This window comes from Canis aureus, chromosome 19 (assembly GCF_053574225.1).
Source record: "Canis aureus isolate CA01 chromosome 19, VMU_Caureus_v.1.0, whole genome shotgun sequence".
Taxonomy (NCBI): Eukaryota; Metazoa; Chordata; class Mammalia; order Carnivora; family Canidae; genus Canis; species Canis aureus.
This window is the reverse complement of record NC_135629.1, coordinates 29,408,845-29,422,349: the sequence shown is the minus strand read 5'-3', so window position 1 is coordinate 29,422,349 and position 13,505 is coordinate 29,408,845. Positions and strand designations below refer to the sequence as shown.

At 40.8% G+C, this 13,505-nt stretch overlaps 1 protein-coding gene across 10 annotated transcripts in view; it reads right to left on the bottom strand.

Annotated features, from left to right (window-relative positions):
* The window catches only part of CADPS (calcium dependent secretion activator), a 459,608-nt gene that overhangs the window by 339,740 nt on the left and 106,363 nt on the right, over positions 1 to 13,505 (bottom strand). For all 10 annotated transcript variants that reach the window (XM_077858238.1, XM_077858239.1, XM_077858240.1 and 7 more), the window contains exon 3: positions 5,336 to 5,668. In XM_077858238.1, the coding sequence (XP_077714364.1) occupies positions 5,336 to 5,668 (333 nt within the window). The remainder of the gene's footprint in view (positions 1 to 5,335; positions 5,669 to 13,505) is intronic.

The following is a 13,505-nucleotide window of genomic DNA, read 5'->3' as shown; positions in this document are numbered from 1 at the left end:
ATTTCTAGGGACTAACTTACCTGACATCTAAAGTAGACAATTTACCCAAGATATCTAGATGAGGTCTGTATAAATTTCCTTCTTTTTCCTCTCTCTTCTCACTCTATATTTAGTTAAATCATGTCATTCATGCTTTCAATTATTCTTCTCCTAGTTTTCTATCATTCTTTAATATATGCTGCTATTCCTACCTTAAAAAAAATCAACTCTCTGGATCTGCTGAACTTACTGATTGTTGGATTTGTGCTAGAGCAAATAATACTTACAATGAACCTGAATTGTTGGCCTGACCACTATCTTTAGGATGGCAAAAACCTATCTGGTAAGGATGTAGGATTTTCCTTTGATACCTCTGAAATCACACATGTCTTCCCTTTCAAAAGACTGGCACCAAATATAATGGCTTTCCTTTGGATACTCCTTACCCATAGTGGGATACTCTTCAATCAGGTCTGGACTCTTAGTCAAAATCTTTGTTATGTTTAAAAAACATAACGATGGGAATGGCAACAAAACTCTAGGATAGCTCCCATAAAATGCTTGTAACTATACCATTTTATATAACATAGGTGAACATGAATTCATACCCTGTTGGAATCCAGAAGGCTATATTGCCTTCTCCATTAATGTGTATTTATGGTGGGACAATGGAAACTAAGAACACTGGAAAACTGGAAGCTAATGTGCTCTGCCTCAATACTACTTCATTGAGAATTAACAAAATATCTGGAAAATGGCAGAAACTTAATTCAACTTATTTTTCCCCAGAAATCTTCTACAACTCCACCAAAATCATACTTATACTAGATCAGCTCTCTTGTTACTTCAGAGCTACAGAAATTTAAGGTAATCACATAATAATTCCCACAATTCTAATAAATCAGATGATGATTATAATGATTATACTTCTGATCATGAGATCCTCTGTTTTATTTCAGGGAAAAATATCTGGGCAAAGAGACCCAACTGTGCCTTAGAAGACACTGGGTATTTCTTTTTATGTGGAAGAAACATAATCTACACTTCCCCTTAATTGGAAGGGATGTTTTGGGATCACTGGCCTCACTGAAATCAGAAAAAATAGAAAAGCTCTTCCTTCCACTGCTTGTATACGTAATCTGGGGTCTTCTATCAACTTAAAAGGGTGTGTCAGAACTGGGAATCCACTGGATGGATGCCTGTATATAACCCTACGGTAGATAGGGTATGAGATAGGCTTTTGTCAGAGCCTTTTTAGCTTGAGTTGGAGTAGCAGACTTTGAAAAAGCAATTCACAGTCTTTCTGTAGTTATGTCTATCACTTTCAATGCTTCTATCTGAGCTTTTGAATACCAACAAATCCAGATAGACAGTCTTGCTGAAGTAGTCCTACAAAAACTTCAGAGCCCTTAACCTTCTCACTGCTCAGCAGAGGGGAACCTGTGCCTAGTTGGAGAACTTTGTTTTTATGTCAGTAAGTCAGGGAAAATAATAAAAGAACTAAAAATAATGAAGGACAATATCAATTTGTTAGCAGAATTTGGCCAAGCTCCTGAAACTTGGGGCATTTTTGATCTACTAAATCTAGGCAAGTGGAGAAGCTGGTTGAGAAGTATATTTCAATCAATAGTTATCATTGGGCTTTTGATCTTCAGTTTAATCTTTTTAATTAAATTTCTACTGTTTGGTATTAGTAAACAAATGCTTATTCCCCAGTGTATATACAAAATAAAATTATTTTCCTTTCCAAGGCTTTTCCTGGAATCCAACTAATAGTGGAAATTAAACTGTCTACTTCAGAGAGACATAGCTGAGATTCTTCATTTTTCAATCTTCTTGTTGTTCAAACAAGGCAAGTGAAACTCTATATAATTTCCCTCCTCCATGGAAAAGACATCTGAGGACTACCTTCCTAAGCTCCATGGGACATAGAATACAATCTACCTGCACTCCAATTACACTTAAAAAAATAACAAAAATCATCTGAATGACATAATTATCAGAGGTGTTTTTTGGAAAATATCTTGATCCAAAGGGGGAAATGTGAAAGAATTTCAATCTAAAATGGAACTAGAACACATAAAATGGAAAATCTAATGTATGTGTCCTTAGGAAAACAAAACTTAAATCAGCGTGACTGATTTAAATAGAGCCCACCCCAATCCTTCAACAGACTTACCTATAGCTTACTATACTTTGCATGTTTGGAATTACAATTCCTCTGCTATTCCTGAATAAACTCATCTTTTTTATTAGTTTGAGCTTGCCTCAATTTATTTACCTCTTTATTTAGGTCAATAGTAATACTTGCTGTATGTTTTTTCTAACTCATGGAAAACATGTTAGGGGAAAACATAATCCTGCCACTTAACCCTTAACCCTATTTGCCACAACCCATATTCTTATAGCAGAAAAGGTGGTGCTGGTGAGAGGTAGAAATACCACCAGCTCACCCCATTCTAAAAGTGCCACGTGGGATAAAGTAATATTTTAAATAAAAAGAAAAATTGAATTTAATTTCATGTTGAGATTTATTTGGTCACTTCAAAATATTCCTTGACCTATCAAAGAAAATATCTACCTTTGGGTTGACAATCAGTATTCTGAATTGAAATTGGCTGAAAAGAAAATAGGATATGAGGAATATCTTTGACTGTAATATATATATTATATTATGAAATGAGAAACAGATTTCTACTTACTAAAATATCCAGAAAGTTCTGGGTGAGCTACAATGGTTGATACCAGGATAGAGTCTTATCTACCAATTAAAATAAACTACCATTACCCATTTATTAACTCAATAGGCAATTCCTGAGCACCCACTATGTGCCAAGAATTGTTTCATGGAAATATTAGTGAATAAAGCAAAAGACGAGTCATCATCTTCACAAAGCTAACATTCTGGTGAAGGATGGGAACAGAGCATGAGGTGGGTAATAAACAGATAAAAATAGATGAACAACAAATGGAAAATAGTGGTAAAAACTGTGATAAAAATAGAACAAGGGATGGGGGATGCCTGGGTGGCTCAGTGGTTTGGCGCCTGCCTTTGGTCCAGGGAGTGATCCTGGAGTCCTGGGATCGAGTCCCACATTGGGCTCCCTGCATGAAGCCTGCTTCTCTCTCTGCCTGTGCCTCTGCCTCTCTCTCTCTCTCTCTCTCTCTCTCTGTATTTCTCATGAATAAATAAATAAAAATCTTAAAAAAATATAGAACAAGGGATGGGATAGAAAGGGACTGTGAGATGTAAGGCAAGAAAGAACTTTCGATGGGGTGGTCTTGGGAGACCTCTTAGAGAAATTGACATTTAAGCTGTGACAGCCATGCAAAGGTCTTGGCAAAGAGCATTGAGCAAAGACAAAGGCTCAGAACCAATTTGGTGTGTTGGGGGAAAAGAAAGAAGTCCAGTGAATGAGCGTGCGGGGAAAACAGTATCAGCAAGAGTGGTTCCTTCATGCACTGCCTTAAGCCTTAGTGAGGAGTTAGGATGTCACTCTAAAGATATTGGGGTGCCACTGGAATGTCTCAAACAGAAGAATGACATGATCCAATTTATATTATAAAAAGCTTGTACTAGTTGGTGTGTGGTGGGCATGTTATTGTAGGGCAAGAGGGCAGGCAGGGTCACCAGTTAACTAGATATAGTGGCCATCCAGGGTAAGAGGGGCTGATGCCTTGAACCGGAGGGTAGACATGAAGGCAGAAACAAGTAAGCCTCAAAATTTTGTAGTTCTTATGTTAAGTATTTATGGCACGGTTCTGATACTGTCTGTGGACTTTTTGCCTCTTCTGGTGGAATATAATATATTTTAACAGCTACCATTTATCATGTTGCCCTGGGTTTTATATACATTGAATCCTTATAACAATTCCATGCCAAGCTCATGTGTGAGGAGGTTAACTAACTCCTCTAGGCCACAAAGCTAGTGAAGGTCCTATTAAGTTTTACCTTGGTCTGTCTGGTTCTTAGCAAAGAACAACTCGACCAATATACTATAGTGTCTTAATTTAACCTACCTTAGGGACAGAAGTAGCCCAGGGAAATCAGAGCAAAACTGAGATTCTTTAATGGTTTTAATGGTTCTTAAAAGGAGAATGGCAGTAAAACTACCAGAAGGGAAGCCCTTGCCTAAAACTCAGATTCCTGGGGTCTGCCCTGAGAATGCAGGATCAGAAGCTCTAGGTTTGGGGCCTGAGAATGTGAATTTTAAAAATGCTCCCATGTGACACGCCCTGAAATTTGCAAAGCCTGCAAAGAAGACACAACAAATACTCGTTGAATGAATAACGGAAAGGTTAGGTAGGAAATGAACTAGGGATGCCTCCGTGGCTCAGTGGTTGAACATCTGTCTTCGGCTCAGGGCGTGATTCCAGAGTCTGGGGATTCGGTCCTACATTGGACTCCCTGCATGGAGTCTGCTTTATCCTCTGCTTGTGTCTCTGCCTCTGTGTGTGTGTGTGTCTCATGAATAAATAAATAAAATCTTAAAAGAAAAAAAAGGAAATGAAGATCTAGAGCACCTCATTCCCACAACCCTTCTTCGATCCAGAGAAAACATAGGCCCATTTTGAGTGGGTCTAAGCACAGTGTCAGCTAGCTCCCTCAAATCCACCTGGAAATTCGTGATGTGACTAATATACTGCTATGATGTACTACTCAGACCTTCTGGAAGCCTTCTATTTTAAATAATTATTCTTAATGATGAGGTACTAAGTCCATTTGTTACCTCAGCTGAGGAAGTACAAGCCACTCAACTGGTAAACATCTATTTTAAAGGCAAAACCATCTTTTTTTAAAAAATGTTTTGATCTTTCAGCATTTTCAACACATGAGAGTCAGACCATACTCATAAAACCAACTTACCTATTAGTCAGGATATACACAGTGTGTAGGGCCCACAAGACTTTTAGGTATGTACAAAAATGTTTTCATTTCTTTTAAAACCAGAGGATAAATGTGAACATATTCTGGACTGAATTATATTAAATTTTTACCAGTGTGGCTTTAAAATATAATTTTATTTTATTTTTTTTTCAGTTAAGAAGTGGCCCATGAGGGCACCTGGGTGGTTCAGTCATTTAAGCATCTGTCTTTGGCTCAGGTCATGATCTCAGGGTCTTGGGATCAAACCCCACATTGGGCTCCTTGCTCAGCAGAGAGTCTGCTTCTCCCTCTACTTCTCCCCTCACTCATGCACATGCTCTCTTTCTCTCTCTCAAATCAATCAATCAATCTTAATAAATTTAAAAAAAGAAGAAATGGCCCATAAAGAAAACAGTGCCTAGGGCACACAGGAGTGATAATGTGACTCTACTCAGTCACAGGTTGGGGCCCTGGTGATAGACACATTACCTGGCATGCATTGTATAGAAGCTGATGTTCGAACTTCTTGATCCCAAGAATGTTCTGGAACATCTCATAGAGCTGCTCCTTGCTCAGAATCAGCTCAGAGGCTGCACTGGCTGTCATCCGGGCCTGCTGCTTCCTGGGGTCCTCTTCTCCACGGTAGATGGCATCAAACTTGGCCATCCAGGAGCTAAGGACAGTCTCCTTGCTGAGGCCGTCAATCTCGGGCAGGCTGCGCACTCTTTTCTCAATATGCTTCTTGAAGACTTCCCTGGAGTCATTGGCGGAGCAGCCCCCACTCTGCACCATACGGGCCACACGATCACTCTTCAGGAACACCTGAGAAAGAATAAGGACAGGAAAGATATTAGGGACTCAGCCCTGGAAATACCAGTTTCTTAGGACTGATGGCTGGGCTGATTAGCATTATGGAAGGGACCAGCATCCTGTCCCACTACCTCCTAGCTGTGTGAACTCAGAGACATCACTTACATGTTTTGCTTTTGTGTCCACATCTGGAAAATGAAAATAATAATAGTACTTACCAGGTAGTTAAAAGGATTAAATGGGACAGTAATATCATGAAAGGCAATGTATACTACATAGACTCTGCTCAAACTAGGTGGGCTCTTTCTCTGCCACTTATTGGCTGTGTTTCTTTTGTCAAGCTAAGCTCCTTGTATCTCCGTTTTTTCATCTATAAAATGGGATAATGGTAGTTTCTACATCATAAGTATTTTTAAATGAAGCTTAAATGGATCCATACAAGATAACGACTTTAAAAAGTGGCCCATAGTAATGACATTTGGGTTATTTTTATGGTTATTATTATTTTTTTTTTACTTTTTAAATTGAAGTACAGTCAATATACGGTGTTAACATTAATTTCGGGCATATAACATAGTGATTCAACAAGTTCATATGTTATGCCACGCTCACCACAGTGTAGCTACCATATGTCAGCATACAGCGCTACTACAGTACCATGGACTATATTCCCTATGGTCTGCCTCTTATCCCTGTGACCTTTTCACTCCATAACTGGAAGCCTATTATCTCCCACTCCCCTTCACTCATGTTGCCCATGCCCTACTTCCTCCCTTCTGGCAACCATCAATTTGTTTTCTGTATTTATGAGTCTATTTCTGCTTTTTATTTATTTATTCATTTGTTTTGTTTTTTAGACTTCACATGTAGGTGTATTTGTCTTTTTCTATCAGACTTATTTCACTTAGAATAATACTCCAGGTCCATCCATGTTATAGCAAATGGCAAGATCTCATTCTTTTCTTATGCCTAAGTAATATTCTTATGTGTGCACATGTGCATGTGTGTGTACACATAATAAAGAAGTGGTGTGTGTGTGTCATCTATTGTGGACACTTAAGTTGCATCTGTACCTTGGCTTCTATACTGCTGTGCTGAACATAGGGGTGCATATACCTTTTCAAATTAGTGTTTTTGTTTTCTTTGGCTAAATACACAGTAGTGGAATTACAGGATCATATTGTATTTCTATTTTTAATTTTTTGAGGAACCTCCACACTGTTTTCCATAGTGGCTGCATCAATTTACATTCTCACCAATAATGCATGAGCATTCCTTTTTCTCCATATCCTCGCAACTCTTCTAAGCCAGGGTGTCTCCAAGTGCTCACTGCAAAGGTGTCCTAGCACTATGACTGCAGCTGAGGTGAGGTCTGGGCTGAGGAACTCCGTGGAAGGCATGCATGACCTGGAACTAAGGTCCTTGGGTGGCTGGAACCAAGGAGGGCATGTACTGCAGTTCCTGGGGTATTATGCACAGGGGATGCCCTCGTGGGGGTTGGAGGATCCTGGGGCCAAAGCAGGCATGGGCCACAAGGTCCTGGAGCACTGTGCATGCACCAGGGTGCTCTGGCAAACTGCCTTAAGCCAAAGTGGTGTGGGCCTACAGTGTTCTGGGGTGCTCTGTATCTGTGTCATCTTGTCCTATCAGCTAGAGCTGTAGTGAGCCATGACCAGAGGTGTCTGGGTATGCACAGGGCTGGGGGCACCTTGGAGGATGGGTGGGGCTGGCGTTGTCTAGAGGCCCTGGGCTTGCTGAAGCCTCCAGAGGGCTATGGTGTCCAGACCGGTGCTCCTGTTGTGTGGAGGGGGTGTAAACCATGCTGATTACTGGTCTCTCCGACCCAGAGTTCCAGCAGCTCCTCTGCCAGCTGGCCATGTTCTGGTCCCTTTGTATTGTCATTGCACTTTTATACTGTGGCTTTTTTCTGTGCCCTCCAGGTACCTCAGCACTGTCCCTCCCTATTGCATTTAGCAGGCTTGGGGGTGTGGAGTCCCTTTGGTTACCCTGTCCCTGTCTCTTACTGGTCTCCTTGTGGTCTCTTCAGTTTTTATCATGCAGAAGCTATTCAGTCAGCTCTCACTTCTTCAGGAGGAATTGCTCCATAAGTAGGTGTAGATTTGGTTTGTCCCAGTGGAGAAGGTGAGTTCAGGGTCTTTCCACGTTGCAATCTCGGACCAGAACCCCACATAGTATTGTTACTACGTGCAAAGTACCTGGCATGAGGTCTGACACTTACATGTTAACCATCATTTATATTTGATTTTATCCTCTCAGTGATGCTCACCACACTTGAAAATTGAACAAGAGTTGGGTAAATATGTATTTAATCTCTCTCTTCCTGAAATGTGAACTCTATTATGACTGTGTCCTCCCTGTTCCATACAATGTCATCCACCTCTAGTATAGAGCCTGGCACTTTAAGAGTGAATGAATAAAGAAGGTAGGCATTATATTCAGTCCATTTTATAGACTGAAAACCAAGACTCCAGAGAGGGATAGAGACTTGTTCTTGATAACTCAAACTGTCTGATTACAAAGGTTTTGTGGTTGTTTTTGTTTTTGTCTTCACCTTGGTTCCTTCCTTCCCTAAGCGTCTCACCTGCCTGGTGGAGAGCCTCTTCTGTCTGATAAAGAACCCCTGGTTGATTTGTTGATGCTGCCTAGGGTCATGGGACCAAGCCATCCATTAAGAACAATTTACTTTCGCTCCAGTGCCCACCGTTGGGAAGTATACATAAGCTACATTGTTCTAGGGTGTAATACAAGTGGTGAAACTACTGCTTCATATTCATGAAGAGGAAACATCTGACGCTTTTGAGCTGTGTCCTGGTCACACTTCAGAAGGTGCATAAATATCCTTCCAGAGGCAGAACAAATGTTCGCTCCCCTGTCAGATTTCAGGAAATACCCTTGTTAGCCAGGAGACAGCATTGCTTGGGGGACTCTCATTGCCTCCTGCTTCACTGCAAAGCCTTCCTTGGGGAGGAGAGATTTTAGAAAGGTAGTCTCTATCTACTCCCAAATTAATGAACTCATGTAGAATGAAGGGGCGCTGAGGGTTTTCTTCACAGGCAAGGGCCATGGCCTGTTCTTCTGTGCCTGGGAACTAACCTGTACTCAGTTGAGACCTCAGAGTTCATTTAAAAATCAATTGTAGAAAAAGAACTTCAACTAAAACCTCAAGCCTTATGAGATTTAATGAAATAAAGGATTTACCTGAAAATCTGTAATGTTTAATGCAGATAGTTTCTCCATTTACCTAATACATTGCATCTCAGTTATAGGTCTGGGTCTCAAAGAACATCAAAGTATTGAGGCAAACAGAGTATAGCATTTCTGGGGTATATCATTGAGGCAGAAGCTATAAACCATGGTCCCAGGCCAGTTCTACTACTAACTTGCTGTGTGACCTTGAGTAAATCACCTCTCCTCTCTGGTTCTCCAGTTTCATATTTGTACATGAAGAGAATTGAACTAAAAAAATTTGAGGTTGCCCTTTCCATGTAATGTTTATACTCTTCTTCATGATCACATTCATCCTTTCTTTGGGCACTCACTAGGTGAAAGGTACTGTGCTAGGTGCCAGCAATACAGGGGTGGGCAAAACAGATCCAAATTCAGCCTTCATGCCTCCATGACATCACTTTAATAATCCCATAGGAAAAAAAAAGAAATATTATATTTTAGGATAAGTGCTTTCAAGGGGAAATAGATGGGACCATCAGTGTCTATAGCCAGGAATTTATTCCAGTATGGAGTAAGGATAGACTTCTTGGAGGAAAACTCCTTTAGGATGGGTAAATTATGGGTAGGTAAAAAAGAGAGTGAAAGAGTATTTCAGAGAGAAGGAACAATATGTGTAAAGACCCAGAGTGTCGAGGAAATAGAGAGCCATTGTAGCTGTGGCAGTGAGGGGTCGGGTAACGGCAGGAAGACCAATGGCAGGAAGGAGCCAGGTAGTGGAAGGTATAGGAGGCCACATTAAGGATATTGGCCTTCGTTTGAAGGGCAGTGGGAAACAACTGAAGGTTTTAAGCAGGGACATGGCATGATCAAGTTTAGATTCTCTGGCTTTAATGTGGAAAACCAACCTGAAGGGGACTAGGAGAATAGACAGGAGGCCAGGTGGGGGGCACTTTCAGGAGCACAGATGTGTGATGGTGGCAGTGGGGATACAAAGGGATTAATTCTTTGTTGTCAGTTCTAATGAACATCAATGACTTAGAGCATTTGATCAACAAAGCAGCCATACTCTCATCACATCTGTCCATACCAATGTCCCACAAACCTGGAACAGGCCTCCATTATAAGCTCTTAGCCCCATCTTCTTTTCCCCCAAAACCCCTCTGTCGCTATTTGTCTCTGTGACTGGTTAATATCTGAGCTCCAGCTAGACTAGAAGTCCCAGGAAGGCAGAAGTTGCAGCTGTTTTTTCCCCATTCCTTTTTTCTGAGTGCCTAAGACAGTGCCTGGAAAATAGTTGGTGCTGTGTTGAAGGAGTGAATAAACAACATGAACAATGTAGATGTCTCAAAGTAGAGACCCTATTAAGATTATACCTGAATGGGAATAAGAAGGTGAATGTAAAAATAAGCAAGCACAATATATCAGTCTCTTAAAACAATGGACTGAGGCTGGATTTTCCAAGGGACATGACAACAGGGATAAGAAATGAGGATGCTGGCACATTGCTCCCAGCTGGCATCCATAACTGACTGGGTGACCTCTGGATCCTGCACACATCATCTGCTTCACATAGTCCCTTCTTTTGTCTAAAGTAGCTACTCAATATTTATTCAACCACTAGTGAATGACCTTAGACAAGTCACTTCACTTCAAGAAACCTCACTCTCCTTTGCTGTCACATGAGGTTAATTCAGCCAGCCTTCTTTGACAAGGATCAAACTGAAAGTCCTTTGAAAAGCAGAGAGCTTCATCTGTCCAGAGATAAGTTATGACTGCCAGGTCCCAGAATGAAAGGAGATGAGCGGAATGTCAAGAGCATGAGGAAGGAGGCCAGAGACTGAGGAGACAACAAAGATGAAGTGCCAAACAGGAGGCAAGGCAGCCATGGGGAGAGAAAGTGGCAGCAGAAAACTAATTTTCCAGGCACATCATCTGTCTTGGCTTTTCAGTCTGTCAGAAGGGAAGAGTCAGAAGGATCTAGGCTAGCCTCGCTCTGTAGTGAATACTGCCCCTGAGTGCTGATGTGCTTGGGTATCTCTAAAACCACCCTTGAAACTGATTTGTAGTGGGGAGCTATAGCTGGTGTTTCTGTTTCCTGTTTTGTTTTTTGGTGGCTATTGCAAGAGATTTCAACCCCAGGCACAGTTCTATGCGGCACATCCATAAATCCTTCCTGCTCCTCTGCCAACTTCCCAGACAGGTCATAATGGGAGATGGAAGATAAACAAATAAATACAGAATGGTGAAGGGCAGTCAATTCAGTGACTCGACCTCATCCATCAGTCTTTCCCTCCATTGCCAGAACCAGGCAATTTCAAGGTTGTCTCAGGAACACACACGCACATCAGTACTTAATGACTGTACAAGGTATGGGGTATAATTGGCCCAGCTCCCACTTTCAAATCCTTTCCTGCTCTACAAAAGCATGTTATTCCAACATAAATAAGAAATATACCTAGATGTTAGAGTAAATAAGGTTTAAAAACACCACAGCAACTTGGTTGGTACTAATAAATGGACTCAGGTACTGAGAAGAGTAGACCATGGTATCAGATGATTTAGGGTTCACATCCCGACTACCAGTTGCTTCCTTTGTCACCTGAACAAGTTACTTAATCTTTCTGGGCTTTCGCTGCCCATATTTCAAATGGGAATCTTAATTACTCTCTCATGTAGGATTTGGATGAGGAGTCACTGAAATAATGCATATCAGTTGGTGAGCATGGTGTCTGTAATGGTGCCTGTTATATTCACTATATAATGTAATAAAAATTAGCTGTTATTTTAAAATAGAATATCATGCAGCCATGAAAAAAGATATTTTTTCATTAGCATCAAAAGGTGTCCTAATACACTGTCAAAGCAGATGATTTCAATGGTAGAGGTAAGGTCAACTTGGGGGATAGGAGCATGGATTGAGAACAGTATGGGTAATAAAACTGATGAGAATATGTAATAAGTGTGACTTTCACAGAGGTAGGAAAGAATGTGAAACCCACTGTTCTAAATGAAACAAGTGGGTTACTAATATTTGGTAGTTATCTTCCTGATAGTCTTAATTTGGAAATCAAATAGCTATTTTTATGTGTAGAGACACATTAAAGATACCTGAAAAGATACATACCACTATTTAAGAGTGGTTGTCTAGGATGATGGGATTACAGGTGGTTTTCTAATCATGTGCTTTTGATTTTTTTTGGTATCATCTATTTTTATAACTTCTATATTATGTATTTATAATTTTTATATTATGTTTTACTTTATAATCACTTAAAACACCTCTCCCTACGTGAAAAAATTACAAATTTTACTTTCACTGAGGCAAAGAGCATGTTATTTTCTAAAATAAAATGCACCTTTGGATCTGAAAGATACCTTTCACCAAAAATAAAAGATCCCAGGGTAAACTTCAGAAGCAGATCTGGGACTGGGACTTGGGGTAGCTGGTGGTAGGTTAGCACCTTATTTCCTCTTCCTATACCCTGAGCCTCAGCCTCAGCCTTGTACATCCACTACCCCATGTCCAGGCCCAGAAACTAGGAAGTGGATCAATTTTATCAACTTTCTCCTACTATTTCTATGCAGCAAATGTGTAGTAATCACCATTCCCCCACCCAAACTTAGTATATTTCTTTTTTTTTTAAAGATTTTACTTAAAAAAAAATAAGGATTTTACTTATTCATTCATGAGACACACACACAGAGGCAGAGACACAGGCAGAGGGAGAAGCAGGCTCCATGCAGGGAGCCCGATGTGGGACTCGATCCCAGGTCTCCAGGATTACATCCTGGGGCTAAACCTCTAAGCCACCAGGGCTGCCCTAAACTTAGTATATTTCTGATGGCACTTTCCAGGTGCCAGATTTAGGGAGAGGTGGTGTGTGTGGGGAGTGTGTATGTGAATTTATCCCGACAACAATTACGCAGTAAGGTCCTACTACAGATAGAGTAATTGAGGCTTAGCCTCGGCTGAGGTCCCACAGTCAATGTGCAGTAGAACTAGAATTCAATCCCATGTCTTTCAGACACAAAACATCCTCCTAATCAGTCTTACCTCTTCTACCTCCTTCCTTGCTCTACCTTCCCTATGAGAACAAATAACTTTAAAATGGGTAGTGACTCTTCTAGGGATACATCTGTCTTAAGGCCACTGAAGACTTACGGTGGTTTTGTCTATTGGAAAATATTTAGCTTCATTTCAGAAAAGTACCCAGATATGAACTAACTTCTACTTTTCTTAGATTTTTTTAAAAGGTCAATCAGAATCACTGAATACTGTTTGTCATCCAGTGTAGAGGACACCTGCAGTTTATGCCTACCAGTGGTCCTTCCCTTACCGATAGCAGTGCCTCAGCCCCAGCATGTCTTTGCCACTCTACCCAGTCTCAGTGGGCCTGTCAGTCATGGGAGTATGTCCTTTCTTAGCCATGTGGTAGGTTGTAACCTGAGGTTGGCCAGTCAGACTTCACTCTGTGGGGATCAGATTCAGAGTTGGATGGTGCAAGAATGGAAGGGGTTGGAGGAAAGTCATACCAATGATGGGGTGTTCATTATATCCTGCCTCCTGGTCTCCTGGCGTTAAGCTGCTGGGTTTCTTTCTTTTCTGTAGCTTGGTTATTTCCTCTGATAACTTTTATTGCTATTGTTGTGCTGTTATTAT